This window comes from Tetrao urogallus (genome assembly GCF_951394365.1).
Source record: "Tetrao urogallus genome assembly, chromosome: 2".
Lineage (NCBI taxonomy): Eukaryota > Metazoa > Chordata > Aves > Galliformes > Phasianidae > Tetrao > Tetrao urogallus.
Window position 1 is genome coordinate 62,374,133 of NC_136814.1, and position 17,268 is coordinate 62,391,400.

General features: G+C 41.3%; 1 protein-coding gene across 1 annotated transcript; it reads right to left on the reverse strand.

Moving 5' to 3' along the window:
* Window positions 1–414: 414 nt before the first annotated feature.
* On the reverse strand, window positions 415–15,349 carry NUS1 (NUS1 dehydrodolichyl diphosphate synthase subunit; the record flags this gene model as incomplete). The annotated part of the gene is made up of 5 exons (XM_079532737.1): window positions 415–505; window positions 1,203–1,302; window positions 5,331–5,483; window positions 6,910–7,032; window positions 14,977–15,349. 5 exons carry the CDS (start codon window positions 15,347–15,349, stop codon window positions 415–417), a joined length of 840 nt encoding a protein of 279 aa, XP_079388863.1.
* Window positions 15,350–17,268: the final 1,919 nt, after the last annotated feature.

A 17,268-nucleotide genomic window follows, 5' to 3' on the forward strand; every position in this document is an offset into this window, starting at 1 on the left:
CATAGTAAATACAAGATCAGGTGATTGGTTCTGAAATACTGACCATGAAGAACTAGAAAGAAATAAAGCTGAGGGACATGAACCTTCAAGGGGATAATATTCTAACCTACACTGTCCTGTGGATTTCACACAAATTCTTGCATGATCTGGTCATAGGACATAAAAGTGAGGGCAATTCAGGTGTACAGAGCTTTGCTTGCAATAAATGTCTTATGATAAAGCAAATCTGCAGATTTCCCCTTCCCCACAGATTCTCACACATTCACACAGACTCTTTAGAAAGGTAAGACACTTTATTGAATTTGTTGATAAATTAAGAAAGGACTATGAACCAGACTTATGGGTCACAGGTGGTTGTAAACAGACATAAATTCCTTTCCATGGAAAGCACAACTCAGTGTGCTCAGCCCAAAGTCACTTTCCCCAGCGTTGCTCACAGGCTGCATAGCGATGGAGGGCAGAGAAAAAGTCTTCATAGCTGATGTTCTGGTGGGAAGGCAAAGAACTGAGAAAGCAAGATAGAAAATGTTAATAAGCTTTTATAAATAGCAGTGATTTATATGGCCGGGCAGTCTACTGAAAGCAAGCTATTGTCTTTGCAACATGGTGGAGTTTCTCAATACTGTAGCCCTCATGCAACTCCATAGTAATTAAGCTGCTGTCAGTATTCTGCCATCCTTTCAATGGAAACCTGCCCATTAAATTACAGAAGGCACTTTCACATTGTGCAAAAGTTGGAGAAACAGTTCTGCCCAGACATGTTTTTCAGTGCCCTCATAAATGCTCTCAGACTTAAGAAATACAGCAACTACAGTCAGTTTAATTATTAAAGGTGAATGGCAATCTAGAGGCATCATCTAGTTTCCCTGATAGGACAATGTAACAATATAAAGGGCACAGAAAGCTGTAAGGTACTAGAAACCATTTAAGGAACACCAACTGAACTTGAATCAGATCACAGAGAATGAAAAGTAACAGAAGTTTGCTGCTGCCTCACCATGACTGAAGTAGCAACAACGCAGGAAGTATTTGACAGGTTCTTATTTAATAACTCAAACCCTGACATCAAGTTCTGGATATTTTTGTTTAAACATGTCTCAAACATGTTTCCTTTTACAGCTATTTCTGTTAGGTAGGTCACAGAGACTTCTTCAGCTAGATATTATTTCAATCTCTTTCCACAGAAATTGTAGACAACTTACATGATCTCTGTTAGTCTGATGTGCCAGGGAAGGAACCCTAATGTGCTGTCCACAGGACCAAACTTCAAGACTAAATCAGGATCTGGAAATCCACTTGTACCTGTAAGAACAAATTAAATTAGGTTTTGTCAAACTCCCCATAAAATTTGTTTAAGTCTCAAGGCATCTGCTTTGCAATTGAATGCTTTTAGTTTTCAAATACTTGATAAGGCACTGATGGGAACAGTTAGATTGTTTTAAATAACAGCAAACCATAACAGTGCTGTTAAAAGCTGACTTGTTCTAGCTTTGTCTTGGCAAACTTGATTTTAATAGAGCAGAACATATTACATCCCAACACATACTTACTGTAGTCTCAACTATGGGGATTTACTGTCAAGTGCAGTAAAAGAGCCACTACAAAAAAAACCTCAAGGACATTTCATTTAAAAAAAAAAAATCTTTTTAAGAAGTACTGCCAGATTAATTGCCAAATTGCTCAGAATAGAGCTACACAGACACGTAAAAATTTTTACTACAAAGTTTCAGACAAACTGTTGCAGTTGACACCTTCCTAGTTGAGCAGAAAAAAAATTGCCTTATTTCTCTTGTTAGTAAGCAGACATGATCCACCCAGGGCACAACTACATGACACAGTTCACTAGGTACCCACACTCTTCATCATACTGTAAAACCTCAGCCAGTATTGTTCAACTAGTCTAATCTGCACTGTGATAATTTCATTATCTATACCCAATCTCTGGAACTGGGCATATAAACAGCTGTTCAAGACAGTAAATATCACTCCCCAGAAAGCTGAAGACCAAGTACTACAGTTTATGCACTTGGAATTCTCCCCATTTTAAGAAAAAGCTAATTAAGTCTTCAGCAGCTTGCTGTCTTGTTCACCATGAGAGCTCCCTACTGACCTTTCAAGGGAGACAACAGTTAGCAGCCCCTTCTGTACAATTTGTTATACCTGAAATAGTACAGAGTAGAACTGACAGGTGGGCAACATGCTTAGAATGAACAGTCTTAGTCCAGCCTTCTCTGCTAACTTCAGCAAATTTATTAAGGCAACATGTGGAAAACAGTAATATACCACAAGGAGACCAAAAAGATAAACTGTTCCTCATGCACTTGTCCAGCTCACCTCGAAAAGCATTTCAGCAATCATAATCCTACTTTGCTGTAATGCTGCTACGAGCAATGATTACTCCATGATATTTCCTGTTGCCCTTCCTACTATCCTAATTCCACAACTTAACTGCAAGAGTGCTTGCACTGCGTAATTCTTACCTTTAGCAGATGGCAAAATTCAATGCTGCCTACTGCTCCTAACTTCAGGTGGTTGTTTTTTTTTGTGTGTGTTTTTTTTTTTTTTTTTTTTTTTTTTTTTTAAACAAAACATATATTAGCTTAAGCTTAGAGAACTTAACATCAGGAAGAACAAAACAAAACTAAGGTCTCATATGATTTCTTCCCCTTTATCTCTGTTCAAGAATTGAAGCTGAAGATTTCAAAAAAGTTCATATCCTCCCTCCTCACTGAATCACTGCAACAGTAAATTTTTGTCAGAGACAAATAAGCTATTTTCCTCAGCATTTCCACTAAAGCCACAGTTTAGAGCTTATCTCAAAGAGAACAGAGAAGTATAAAGCTGAAGCTGCTTATTTATTGGTAAGCTAGTATGTTAGTATGAAACAGCTTTGCAGGGAAGCAGCAAATACTTAGAAGTGGGGATTCTGGTGGAAGTGGACAGCTTTACTCATCAGCTGATTCAGAAGCTGAGTACTCCTCAGCTGGCCAGTTCAGCAGCAGGATCTTCCAACACTGCAATGACTTTTTCAAACAGGAAAAGACCTTCAGAGAGCCCAGTTAATTCTAATATTTCCTTCTGGCTCCTATCTGAAGAAGGAAAATGAACAGTGTGTAGTATTACTGTCAGAACAGCCTATTTAAATACAGTACTGTGCTTTCTACCCTGCATCCATTTCTCTACCTAAATGCATCAATACTACAGATACTTTGCATGTGGAAACTCCCTCAGAACAGAAGGAAAGCACTCTTCAAGCACATAAAAGATAGAAGGGCTTGGGAACAGAATCCATGAGGAGGCGAGGAGGCTCAGACACTCAAGGAAAAGAAATCTCACAACATTCCTCTTAAGTCAGGAGTTTTATGAGGGAAACATGAATGAATCTGTAGAGCTGATATCTATGTAGAGCTTCTCCACATAGATTAACTAGTCCAACTTGAACAGTATTATTACCATACTCATTACTGGAAACGGAGACAGCAAGTGGAGGTATTATTGGATATGGTGCTCAGGGATGTGATTTAGCAGAGGGTTGTTAGAGTTCAGGTAGTACGATTAGGTCATGGTTGGACTCAATGATCTTTAAGGTCTTTTCCAACCTGAGTGATTCTATGATCCTATGACTATACCACAGCTGGCACCTACTTTTCTGAAAGAAAGCTTGCTGAGAACAACATACTCAGCTACACTGAGGAAAACCTAGGCTGTAAGAATTCAAGCAAGAATGAAGAATCTAAAAAGACACAAGTTAGAACCCCATCACTTTAAAACCAGACTTCAATAAGCACATTCTACATGAGGAAGTTATAAAAAACTATATTACCATGTACTTAAATCAACATGCGATAAGTCAGCAGCTTACAGAAATCTCCTGAATAAAAGCCCCAGGATTATTGCTATTTAAGTACTGTTCTCCAGAATTCCTTCTGGATTTAAAATCAGCAATTCAGGCATTTCTGTTCAATACTTTGCAACTGAGCAAACACTGAAACTGAACATGACAACTAAAATGAGTAGTTTTGTGAACTAAGTCAGTTATGGAAGACTAATTCTTCCAACTGTCTTAGACATTAAAAACAAACAGATTAGTAAGCAGGACTCATTATAGATATTATCTTCAGTTACAAGCCACACAATATGTTTTGAAAGTTTACAATTTTAACAGACTAAAAAAATCTAGATTTTTCTGTGCTCAGCTATCATGCATTACTTGAACAATAGACACATGCAAGGATAGCAGATCAGGAACAAGTGTTTGATGAACTCTACTTCAGCATAAATGGCCAGAATATGTATAATGGTATCATTGGCATCAGTTCTTCAAGAATGAGAGACTGATCTACAGAAGCAATTACCCACTTTCTTAAACTTCCTTCACGCATAACAGGCTAGACATCTAAGTTGCTTCCTCAGGGGTCATACTAAATAACCATTTAATAACTCCACTACTGTAATAAGATGCCACATGATTCAAAAGTGAAAATTTAGTTGGGATTAAGACTAAAGGGTCTGAACTCCCATTGCACTGCAGTGGATCCATTCTGCAACTCAGCTGATCACTTGTTTGGGGGATGAGGGAGGGAAGAGGAAAATGTCTCTAGACTCCAATTAATGAAAGCCACACTGTAACGGTGCACCAGGCACACAGCTTGCCTGCAGAAATCTAAATTGAACTGTGCTAACTGAAACCTGAACCCAGTTGTACTTCATATGCACTGATCATCTAGAGAAGTTGAGCAAGTACTCCAGCTCCTTTTCACAATGCTGTTTCCCCCTCATGGGCAATGGAGGCAGCCCCACCCTTTTCACACCTATTGCAAGTAGCCACGCAACTTCAGTGCAGAGAGTCAGTAATCTCATGAATTAGTATGAATTAGTAATGGAGATAACTGACATGGGTTACACAGCAGCAAAGGATCAGCAAGTACCCTATTATTTGCATTCAACTCAGGGCCAACAATTAGGCATTTTTAATTCCTGTAACTAAACCTGTGAAGACTCACCACTCATACCTAGGCTTGCAGCATGCTAGCTTGCAAGAAGTTAACCTTACTTGTAAGTCTAGTTTCAGCTTATCCCAGAAGTACTTTTTTCCACAAAGCTTGTGAGTTCTGTGAAAATTAGACTCTCCAACTAGCTTAGTGTTTCCTTTGGAGCTTTTCCTTTAAAGAGATCTAAGCAGCAAAACAGCAAGAGTTTTGAGCATGTCTGATGGCACTCAGCATAACTTATTCTGATATGCTACATACATGTTGTAAGTATATAAGAAGTAAAATTAGTTATCAATTGTGCAATGTTTCCCTTCTCCCGAGGGACCATATAATACTTACTACTTAACAAGTTGTCTAACACATTCACATCCAGGTCTGTATATGTTCTTTGCTGTTGTGCTACCAACTGACAAAAGTTCTCAGCAGCTTTTACTATGTCTGCTTTTCCATCTTCTGGAGACAGCACCTTCAATGTAGATTGGCAATTTAAAACTGAAAGTACAAAACATAGTTTAGAAGTAACAGAAATACAGTTTTAAATGTGCTTTAAGTATTCACAGGGTATGACAAAAAAAAAAAAAATACATGACTTCACATATGGTACAATTAATCCTACGCATATATCACTCAGCTGTTAAAGAAGTTATAAGAAGAAGCTTCTGGGTTTGCTATTGCTAAAAACCAAGCCTAAAGCAACTATTTTGAAGAGGGAGGCCTGTGAGGAATGGCTTAATAAAAGTCAATCTTCAAATGCAAATTGTTCCAGAGAAATTCGTATAGGTTCTAATGCAGTCATGAAAAGCACTAAGAACTGGGTACTGAATTACTGATCTGGGTGCAGCAACCAATGTAGAAAGACCTAATTCTTAATCCTTTACAAGAAGGTGCTTTAACTACTTTGAACATTCATTTGACAATAGGATTAAGCTACAACTCTCCCCAAATATGGTTACAGAATTTCCACAGCACTCCAAAAGTGATGCTGAAACACTGATCTAACATTACTTAATACAGAGAAGGTAGGAACTATGTAATACTATCAGAATTTATCCACTGAACTGTAATTGTTGTAAAATAGCCTCTTAAATCACAGGCATAATCTCATGGATGCCAATGCTATCGTGAGGCAGGATAAAGTACCTAAAGTACCTAAGGTAAACTTACCAAGGAAGCTAAAGGCTACATATAACTGGTGTATTAAACCCAGATTGAAGTAACTGGGTTAAATACAAAGCAGACTAACATTAAAATACACAACTTATGTCAGTAATGAATCTAACTGCTTACAATTTTATTTTGTGTTCTTTTGAAGACACATCAGAACAGCCACACTCAATCTATGAAAGGCCACCACAAAAAAAAAAAAACAACTCTTGAGAATATTTGATCCATTTGTAATACAGAGAAACAGTCTTTAAACTGACATACCAATACTGACAGATTAGTATTCTGTATGTTCTTTGCATTCTTTGTTACACATTAACATGATAACCAAAAGTTCTGCTCTTTCAACTGTGAGGTAAAGTATAAGTTCGCAGAAAAATTGAATGCACCACCAACATAATATCAGTTCCCTTCCTTTTTCAAGTCTCTCAGCAAAACAATTTCACCCAAGAAGTGGAAAGCTGAGCTACACTGATGCATTAAAGGGGTCACTGGCACAAGAGTTTTGCTAACAGACTGGACTACCCAGTAATGATGCCTAGGCACAGGGAAGAGCAAGACCTCACTACGAGTTATGAGCACAATCATATTGAAAGCTTAATACTAACAGAGGAATGTTGTATGTGTTCTGATAATCAGGTGTTAATGAAGGAAAAGGTCATAGTACATACAAATGTGTTCAAGTAAAAGCAGAATTATGATCTGTATACAACTAAAGTCATACCAGTCTCTGTCCACTCTCAATTCACCTTACCTTGATCAGCTTTGTCTTGATTAGCAAATTCCACTGTATATTTGGAGCAGTCTAATCCTAAGAGTTCTTGCTCCTGTTTTAAAATTTCGTCCATCAGTCTTGAATTATTCCTCTTGAAAATACCTTAAAAAAGAGTTAGATGTCAGTCATATACTACAGAGTGCTACAAAAATAAATCTGACACCGTGTTGGGGGAAGAAAATCAAATGGTCAGTACTGGCTTCAAACTGGAATGCGCAAGTATGATAAGAATCAAAAGCAAATGCTACTGCACATGACTAACTCCAGTGACCTTGCAAAAGCATATACAGGGAGACAACTCTCACATGCTTCTGTTCCTCTTTTACACAGCCTAGTTTAAATAGCAATTCACAGTTGCATAAGAGATGGCTAAAGAATCATTTGCTGTCTTCAGCATGCTGAGCAACAGTTTGAGACAGCAATATCCTAACTGCACAGGACCATCATGTCACCATAACACCTAGTTTCCTTTCTGCCCCACACTGCTGTAGATTTGCTGCTGACATCTGCTTTCACTTACTACATACACACTAGTAAAGTTATCTAACAAATGTAACAGAGCAATTCACCATGAACTGAGCCAGAAGACTAAATCAGTGCATCAGGTCAACTGTCCACTCATGCAATTGCCAATTTCAAAGATTTCCTAATAAGAGTATTTCACAAGCTATATCATGCAATAAATTGATACAGTTCCCACAGTCTTTTCATACTTGCATGCTTATCATTGGCACATTTTGAGTTCAGGAGTCTACAAAAACTTGGTTGAGCAAACATGCTGGGATTGCTGTTCTAAAATTCTAGCTTTTAGTTACACTACACTATTTCTAATTAAAAACTACAGTAAAATTAAGCATTAAAGCCTAAATATTTACTTTACAATGAAAAAGTACAGATGCACATATTTACATAGGAACTGATACAGCTTTTATCATTTGGATTCAGGGGTTGCTACCAAGAGCTTAAGTTTCACTCAGAGATCTTATGGCAAGCACTTCTGCAAACCAGTCTAAAAACTGTCCACACAATCAGCTCGCCATTCAAGAAATACTGAACTTGCATACAACTTCCAGTCATTCCAATTTATCACCTCAGCCTGATTCTATGTTTAGAAACTGCTACATATACACCAGTTTCCACATCAGTAGTAGTCTGAATAAACATAGATTATTAGGTTAGGATCATAATACATTAGTGTGTTTTCCCCACCCCTACATGAAAACATGCAATGCATTTACTATACTAATAGTTATGTTTTATATAGACTCTAATAAGTCTATGTCTTAACAGGTGATAAATCCATCTGTTTTTCTTCTCATCCTGAATATCTCCTGCAAAAAAATAACTTTCATTACATACGTTAATGATACTTATAATTGATCTCACATTGACAGATGAGCAAATATCAGTAAGGCAGAAAGCATGATAGACAGAAGCATTAGAAAACTTAAACCACAAGTATTTCGCTTCTACTCTCGTTTAGCTCACTTGCCTTATACAGCTGTTCAGAACTGGATCCTGTTTCATTCCAGGAACAGCAGTGTAACAAACTAAGCCACAGTAGTTGTATTGTATTGTGCATTTCTAGCCCAACTTTCTGAGAAAGACCTCCAAATCACAATTCCAACTGATCCATTATCCTTGATGCACCTGCATTTCTCCTGCGGAGATGATCCTGAAGCTCATCAGAGGGTAGCTGAATGCTTTTTTAAGTGAGGTATTTAAGAACTTGTCCCTGAGCAATGTTTCTCACTGAATGCACAAGAGACTTGTCCTTACCACTGCTTTGTATAGCAGAAAGACACATGGACCAAACACTCATTTGACTTGAAATCATTTTACACAGCTGTGGCTTAGACATGTGCCACTCTTCCCTTAAAAGATCTCAAATATCAAATTGTCTACAAGGTGCGGTTCTATAGTTTATTTGAAAATACGTTCAAGCTAGTTCTGAAAATGCTGTTTGCTGTTAAGCAAGGAAGAATGCAGCATTCCTGTTCCCAATGCAGTGACAATTTCACATTTGTATTCTACTATTACTTCGTTTCTGAAAGCAAACTCATAGAAATGTGTATTTCAAGGATTGTACACACTTAAGCATCACCATTCCAAAAGCCATGGAGTATAAAACCTTTGTTTATTAAAAAAAATACACCAGAGAACCTGTTATTTATTTCTAGGTATCTCTCTTGTTTTCACAACACAAGCTACAAGTACACCACTGATTATTAGTTCCCAGCCACACTACAAGTGAGGCAAACCAGAGCAGTCAGCTTTCTGCATTAGTCCTCCATTACATGATTCTTTATTTCATACCTTTTGCTCTGCTTTGGAATAGTTACAAGCCTTGCCCATTTGTAGTCGATTGAGGTGTTGCAGAACTTAAAGGTTAGAGACTGACAATGCAGCATGTAAGCAGAAGTCTGCAGGTGTACAAGAAACTTGATAAATCAGTTCAAACAAGTCAAATCATAGAAACCACTGTCATATAGAACACCAGGTGGTGTCAGCCACTCCTCTGTCAGGCCAGACTGCCAAAACTAACACCTGCCCATGGACTGGTAGCATCTTACAGTTCAATGTTCTCATTTGCCCTGCTATTTAAAGCAAGACAGAAGAAAGCAATCACAGGAGAAAAACTGTCTCTTCGTTACAAGAGAAAACCTTACCAAATCTAAGCCTATGACAGAACACATTTCCATAGCATTCCAGTCATTTGCTTTCTCAACTCTTTCAGTGCCAGCTCACTCAGAACAGGCTTGTTGCAACTATAACCAGCTTGAGAAATATCAACTCATAACTCAGTTCATAAAATATACATTCAATAAACTGTTTTAACACATGAAAATCTGCATCCTTGTGTTGGATCACATTGGCTGCAGTTTAAAATCAGTCACTGAGGTTGAAAAGTCCGACAAGATCATCCAGTCCTACTGTTCACCTACCACTAATATTTCTGCACTAATCATTTCCTTTAGTACAACATCTAGATGTCTCTTGAACACCTCCAGACACAGTGACTCCACAGCCTCCCTAAGCTACTTGTTTGAGCACCCAACCACTCTTTGAGACAACAAGTTTTTCCTGATGCCCAACTTGAATCTCAATGGCACAACTTCAGGCCATTCATTCCCTCTAGTCCTATTGGTAGTTATACAGAAAAAGCAGCCAATTCCCAGCTCACCACAACATGCTTTCAACTAGTTGTAGAGAGCAATAAGGTCACCCCTGAGCCTCCTCTTCTCCACAGGAAACAATTCCAGTTCCCTCAGACACTCCTCAGACTTATGCTCCAGACCATTCACAGCTTCATTGCCCTTCTCTGGACAAGCTCCAGGGTCTCCATATCTGTCTTATAGAATCACAGAATCACCAAGGTTGGAAAAGACCTAAAAGATCATCCAGTCCAACTGTTCACCTATTCCCAGTAGCTCCCACTAAACCATGTCCCTCAACACAACATCCAGCCTTTCCTTGAACACCCCCAGGCTCGGTGACTCCACCACCTCCCTGGGCAGCCCATTCCAGTGCCTGACCACCCTTTCTGAAAAGTAATACTTCCTCACGTCCAGCCTGAATCTCCCCTGCCGTAGCTTGAAGCCATTCCCTCTGGTCCTATCACTAATGACACAAGAGAAGAGGCCAACCCCCAGCTCACTACAACCTCCCTTCAGAAAGTTATAGAGAGCAATGAGGTCTCCCCTGAGCCTCCTCTTCTCCAGGCTGAACATTCCCAGCTCCTTCAGCCTCTCCTCATATGGCCTGTGTTCCAGACCCCTCACCAGCTTCGTTGCCCTCCTTTGAACACGTTCCAGGGCCTCAATGTCTTTCTTGCAGTGAGGGGCCCAAAACTGGACATGTTAAAGTTGAACTTAAAGTAAGGTTTGTGTTGCATTGTACCTTACAGGACACTGAGCACAAGAAAACGGCATCTATTCCAGAAGTCCTGAAAAATATATAAACAAAGTTTGAAAACAGTTGAAGTCACTTAAATTTCATTCTAGCTCTAACTAGAGCTCTAACTCTAGCTAGTTAGAGCTACCGAAGCTACAGCTAGCAAACAGGAAGAATTCAGAATCAGAATTCAGTGACCAGTCCTCCCACAGTTACTGTTCTAGTACAGAACGTCCCTGCACGAATTCACTAGTAATCAAGAGAAAAAGCATTGCTACTTCCATACTACCTATAAGTATGTATAGACTGGCTTTAGACCACATTAAACACGCAGTCTAGAGACTCTACCTAACGAACACCAGAACAGCTGACGAATGCCAAGTTTCATAGAATTAGAAAACCCATAGCAGATTCAGTGTGACACAAATGCACTCCAGTAACACAAAGCCACAACATACTTAACTCCCTTTTCATGAAAGTACACCAAATATTCAGTTTTGTAAGTTAATCAGACCAACTAAACTACCAAATAATCCAGAAGAGCCTAAAAGCCTAGCCTGCAGCTCATTAAATGTTTTCTTTTTATTATTACTGTACCTTATTATTTCAAAGAATTTCTTAAAGAGAAATTGGCTAGAAGTAAAACAGCTCCCCAGAAAGCTAAACCCAGGATAGAGAAACTCAAGTCCAACAAAGCACTACCCGAGGCTTTTAAACAACACTCCAACCAGAAGCATCTCTTCAGGAACCCAAAGCATTCAGATGCCAAGAGACTGCAAGCCTCCTGAAACTGCTCTATCCTTCAGGAAAGCTTCACTATGAACAGAAGTAACACTCAATGTCCTATGACTAGCAAAATAACAGAAGTTCAAAACATTTAACAGTGGTGAAAGGCAGTTGCAGCTGTAATCTTCAAGTGTGAGAAGGCTGAGTTATTTCCTCTGAGATAACATCTCTACTAGCACAGTTTGGCTGTTACTAAGGAATACAATTGGAAAGCCATAAGCCTACAAAAACAAATCCTTGAGCAAAACCTATATTTAAATAAACTTCAATTAAATTAAATAACTCAGGCACACAAGCACACCATAAACCTCAGTAGACTTTTGCTGCATATTTGGAAAATATTTTGATATGCGGGAGAAAGAAAAAGGCCCCTAACCACCAGACACCACAAGAATGCCACTACAGCCCCAGATTGGGAAAAACACCTGAGTACTGCAAGTCACATCACACCATGTTTATTACAGTACAAGACAGTTACTTATCTTGAAGTCTTCCTACATTATGCACTCTTACTTCAACCTTTTAGATTACTGACCTTCAGATTCAGAGAAGATAGTCAAGTACCTGATGAGGTTCTACAGTTATTGTTCAATGTATTCATAAACACACTGAGTTTTCTTGTAATTGCCCATGAGAACATCTAACTTCAGCCAAGTTGCCTTCAGAGTTACTAGTGCAGTTGTTACATTATGCCTGGATCAGCTGGGGCCGGGTTACTCATTTTGAAGAGCTAAGAATACAGAACCAATCTTCCCTTCAGTTAGTTTATGAAAACCTCAGAATTTCACTACTATAAAAAAAAAAAAAGCTTATGTGGTACTTCCTCTTGGAAGAATGTCACATTTCTCCCTTTTTCCTGTAGACAGCCCAATTAAGGTTACATTTTAACATTCTACAGGAAACTGAAGTAGACATTTCCTTCCAGAAAACACAAGCATGGAAGAGAAGGCCTTGGTTACAGAAATGCTGTTTTAATGAGCAGAATCTCACTGTTACACAAAAGCAGTGAAAGAAGAGAAACCCAAGCATACTCCACTACCTCCAATGAAGAAGAAATCACCTTGTTTCCTTTTCCACCAGAGCCAGTAGCAGCAATGACAACACATTTTTGTTAAGTCAATAGCAAGTACAACTGTATGAGCAGAGGATCTCACTGAAGCAGATCAGCATACCAGAAGTAACCCTCACCTACTATAATAACAAGCAAAGCATAATTAAAGTTCACCCTCTGCTACTGATAACAGGAAGTTGTACATCTCTTTTTTTACCTTCACTTACTAATACTCTGCTGAGGGTTCCAGACACCACTACGGTTCAGAACTGCATTTAGCAACAAGACTGCAGGGTACTACAATGTCCTATGTAGCTACAGGCCTATTTGGAAGTGCTCTATGCTCAATCCAGACACAGTAAGGAGCTCAGTGCCAAGAGAAAGGTAATGCATCTGCTACTACTAGAGATGTGTACTCAAGCCATTTGAATGACTAGTTGCTCAGACCTCAATAACATCAATTTAAAAGGGTCTGTGCAGAAAGCAGACATGGCTGGTATCCCAGAAAATGCACTGAATATCTGTAAAGAACATGGATATATAACAGCAGGTTTGTCTCACAAAGTATGAAATCTGGCAATAGCTAATGATTTAAACCATAAAGTTGCTGTGGATCAAGGCTTGCCTTCATCAGTTATGTGCCAATAAATCAGAATTCAAGCTGATAATTAAACTGGTATATTCTGATATCTAAGGACTAATAAAATTAACTATGGATAAAACATTTCTTCATTTTAAATGATATGTCATGATATCATTGCTCTATTTTCAAGCTTAAGGGTATTAATAAAGCTTATCAGTACACAACTTTGACTATTATTTCCATATATTAGTTACGCTCATACTGATCTCCACTCAAAATAGTTTTTCTGAGCAGCTGACAATCATTCTGCAGGGTTACTTCATCTACACCACTCCTCAGAGGACAGCCACATCATTTCTGTTTATCACATGCACAGCCTTGTACCAGTCAGTCCCAGGTCTGACTGGATCTCAGCACGTGTTCCAGAGAAGCAGAAGTAACTGCTATTAGTGGAAACAGACAAGCTGAATGCTGGTTTCACCCTTACAGACAGGACCAGTGACAGTATCTATGCTTGCCTACCTCTCCTCAGTGAGGTTCACCCTGCAACCATTCAAATACGAAAATCCATGGCAATAAGAAATATAGCTTTCAAATGGATCTGTTCCTCAGTTTAGGTAAATATTTTTGCAGTACAATGCAGAGATCTAAAAAGAAATTAAACACAAGTACACAGAACTGGAGAACATAGCAGATAATTTACTTGAGGATTGACAGAAAATACAAGGACTATACAATCAAGTTCTCCTCTTCAGGCCACAAGGGAAACTTTTGTGTAGTACAAATGCTTGCTCTGTAGCATTTCATCTGGCTGCATTCTTTTGAAACTGAGAGCAAAACCATCAACACACTAATGACTTTCCAGTAGGCAGTGTATCCTCAAAGTGTTGTGCAAATATTTAGAAGACTCTTCGACCTTCAAAGGAGGAAGTATTCTCCCACTGAAACATAGCATAACAAAGTTCTGCAACAGCTGTACACAGGTCAATTTAAACTGATACGGGACTGGTGCTAAGCACAGTTTCTTAGAAAGACCTCACAAGATTTTGCAAAAGTCTGGGTCTTGCATTATCTGTGAGGGACCAGAGATGCAACAACAACATCAATGGCAGTAGTTCTAAAAACCACACATACCTATGATAAATGTAAGGCCACCACAGCTCTAAGTTCCATATCTTTGACCACGTCAGATGCTACCTATTCCGATAGAAGGCACTACTGAGCTTTTCCTGAAAGACCACCAGAAGACACATAGTGCAGACAGCACTGCCTAATCACTCATAGATCTACAGAGCTAATCCAGTGTGCATAACATCTCTTGACAGCCCTCAGAAGAGGTTCGAAACAGCAGCTGAACCTTAGCCTTCCCTAGTATCTCTGAAAGGCATTAAAAGCACTGCCAGACCAGCAGCAGGAAGCTTCATCCTTAGAGAGGGCAGCATCACAGCACGCAGCACACCTTGGATGTGATTAGCCCTCCCCAGCTGCTGGCTCCCGCAGTCTCAGAGATTATCCATCAACTGAGATTATCGCACATAGTTGGCTTCGCCTCCTCAACAGGAAAGCACTAAATGAAACAGAACGGTTCGTAGCGAAGGGACCTCAGAGCGCATCCAACCCCAATCCCTGCCGTGGGCAGGCCTGCCCTCCCCAGCTCTGCTGCCCAGGGCCCATCCAACTCGCCTCTCTCTCCCCCCCACCCCACCATAACGGGTGCACTCCCGCCACTTACCGTTGTGGTCGTAGACGCTGACGTAGGAGATGCCCACCGCCATGCACCACACCACCAGGCTGGCCATGTCCGCGTAGCTCGGCTCCTCCTCGGTCACCACCAGACCCACGTGCAGCGGCAGCTTCTGCAGGGCCCGCCCGTCCGCGCGGCCCCTGGCTCGAACCCCGGGCCGCCTCCTAGCGGGCCGCCGGCCCCCGCGGGCCGCGCCGGGGAAGGCGAGGGCGCGGGCGGCGGGGCCCAGCAAGGCGCAGGATGCAGCGGCGCGGCGCCGGAGCCAGGCGCGGGGCGCGGCCAGCAGCGCGCGCTGCAGACAGAGCAACGCGCGCAGCAGGGCGTGCAGCGCGCGCCACGCCAGGCCCCCCACCGCGCTCATGGGGAGCGCTCCGCGCACGGCCCGCGACGGCCGCCTTCAGCCGCAGCGTGCCGCACGCCGCGCCATCGCTTCGCGCGCCTCACAGAGTCCGCGTCTCTCGCCCGACGCCTGCCGCCCGCACCGCCATCTTCCTGCCGCCCCGCCTGATCTTTCACCTCTCACCCCGCCACATACGCGGCGCCCGTTGGCTGCCCGGCGAGCTGACGCCACTTCCGCCCACGGCGAGCGAATGACGTGGCCGTAAGGGAACAGGCGGGGAGGGGTGCGGAGGGACGGGGAGGGACAGGCAGGGGCAGGCAGGGGCGCGGCGGGCTGGGGTTACGCCTCCTGGCGGCGTAGGGGCGTGGCGGGGTCAGGGCGACGTTACTCTGCTGTGCTTCACCCGTGTGGGACGTGCGGCGTGCCTCGTTCTGCCCCTACGCCTTCGTCGTGTGAGCAGTGCCCGCTTAGGCTGCCGCCAGTAGGAGGGCCATGTTCGGGTCTGCAGGGGCAGCCTCGTTCTAGTCACAGAGTCACAGAATCACCAAGGTTGAAAAAGACCTAAAAGATCATCTAGTCCAACCATCCACCTGTCACCAACAACTCTCACTAAACCATGTCCCTTGACACAAAATCCAAATGTTCCTTGAACACCTCCAGGGTCAGTGACTCCACCACCTCCCTGGGCAGCCCATTCCAGTGCCTGACCACTCTTTCAGAGAAGTAGTATTTCCTAAAGTCCAGATTAGTTATCGCCTGGCTTAGCTTGAAGCCATTCCCTCTAGTTCTACCACTAGTTACACGAGAGTAGAGGCCAATCCCCAGCTCAGTGCAACCTCCCTTCAGGCAGTTATAGAGAGCAATAAGGTCTGCCCTGAGCCTCCTCTTCTCCAGACTGAACAATCCCAGCTCCTTCAGCCTCTCCTCATATGGCCTGTGTTCCAGACCCCTCACCAGCTTTGTTGCCATTCTTTGAACCCGTGAGTAGTATAGTGTGGTGCCTCTATCTGGCTGAGATAGAAGAGAGGTTTTATGTTTCGGCTTGTAGCTGTGCATAGCCAATAAAGTGCAGATTCCCATTCCTGTGCAAGAGCCTTCCAGCTTTGGCCTGTGCAAATGAAGTGCTGTAGTGACAAGGGAGAGTGTGCCATCATTATAGAACTAAATGAAAAGTACTGTAGTGTGAAGATAGCTTCTCTTATCAAGAAAACCTTTCTCAAAACATTATTAGCCATAAAAACAACACATTCAAACTGCTAGGAAGCTTGTGCTGTTCCATAAACATCTAAATCTTTATCTACCAACAATTGTAGCTGATGACATGATCAAAAGTTAAAATGTAAAGAAAAAATAATGTCAGCCTCTCTAACTTACACTGCTTAGTGTGTTAAGAAACAGAAGTGCCAATGGATTCTGCAGAGGTGCTGTGGTCCCATAGCTGCGCTCTGACACCCGACAAAACAGGCGCAATGAATGTGAGTGATTATTCAGTTACGGAATGCCAAAAGAAGATAAAGAATAATAGAAACTGTTTGCTTTGAAAAGTAATTTGCTGGTGTGCTTACTCCTCACTTATCAGCTGAGATTTATGAACTGTCAGGAAGCCCCTTAGATTACTGTTTGTAATTCTCTGGTTTTAGTGGTCTGGGTATTCCAATTTTGTTTAATTTTCAAGCACTTTGAGAACTGCCTGATAAAATTTGCACATATATCAGATTTGATGCATACACCATGAAGCCCTTTTGTGTAGCAAAAGTCTAGAAGGTTCCCACCAGTGAAAGGGGCACTTGTAGTGTGCAAGTCGTTTCCAACCTTGTGATTCTATGATTCTATGATTTTATGAAATTGTCTAAAATAAACAGGCAAATATTTTTGGAAAACTGAAATTAACATGTCAAAAGCAAGAACCTCCAAATAGTCATGAGGAATTGACCGTACTG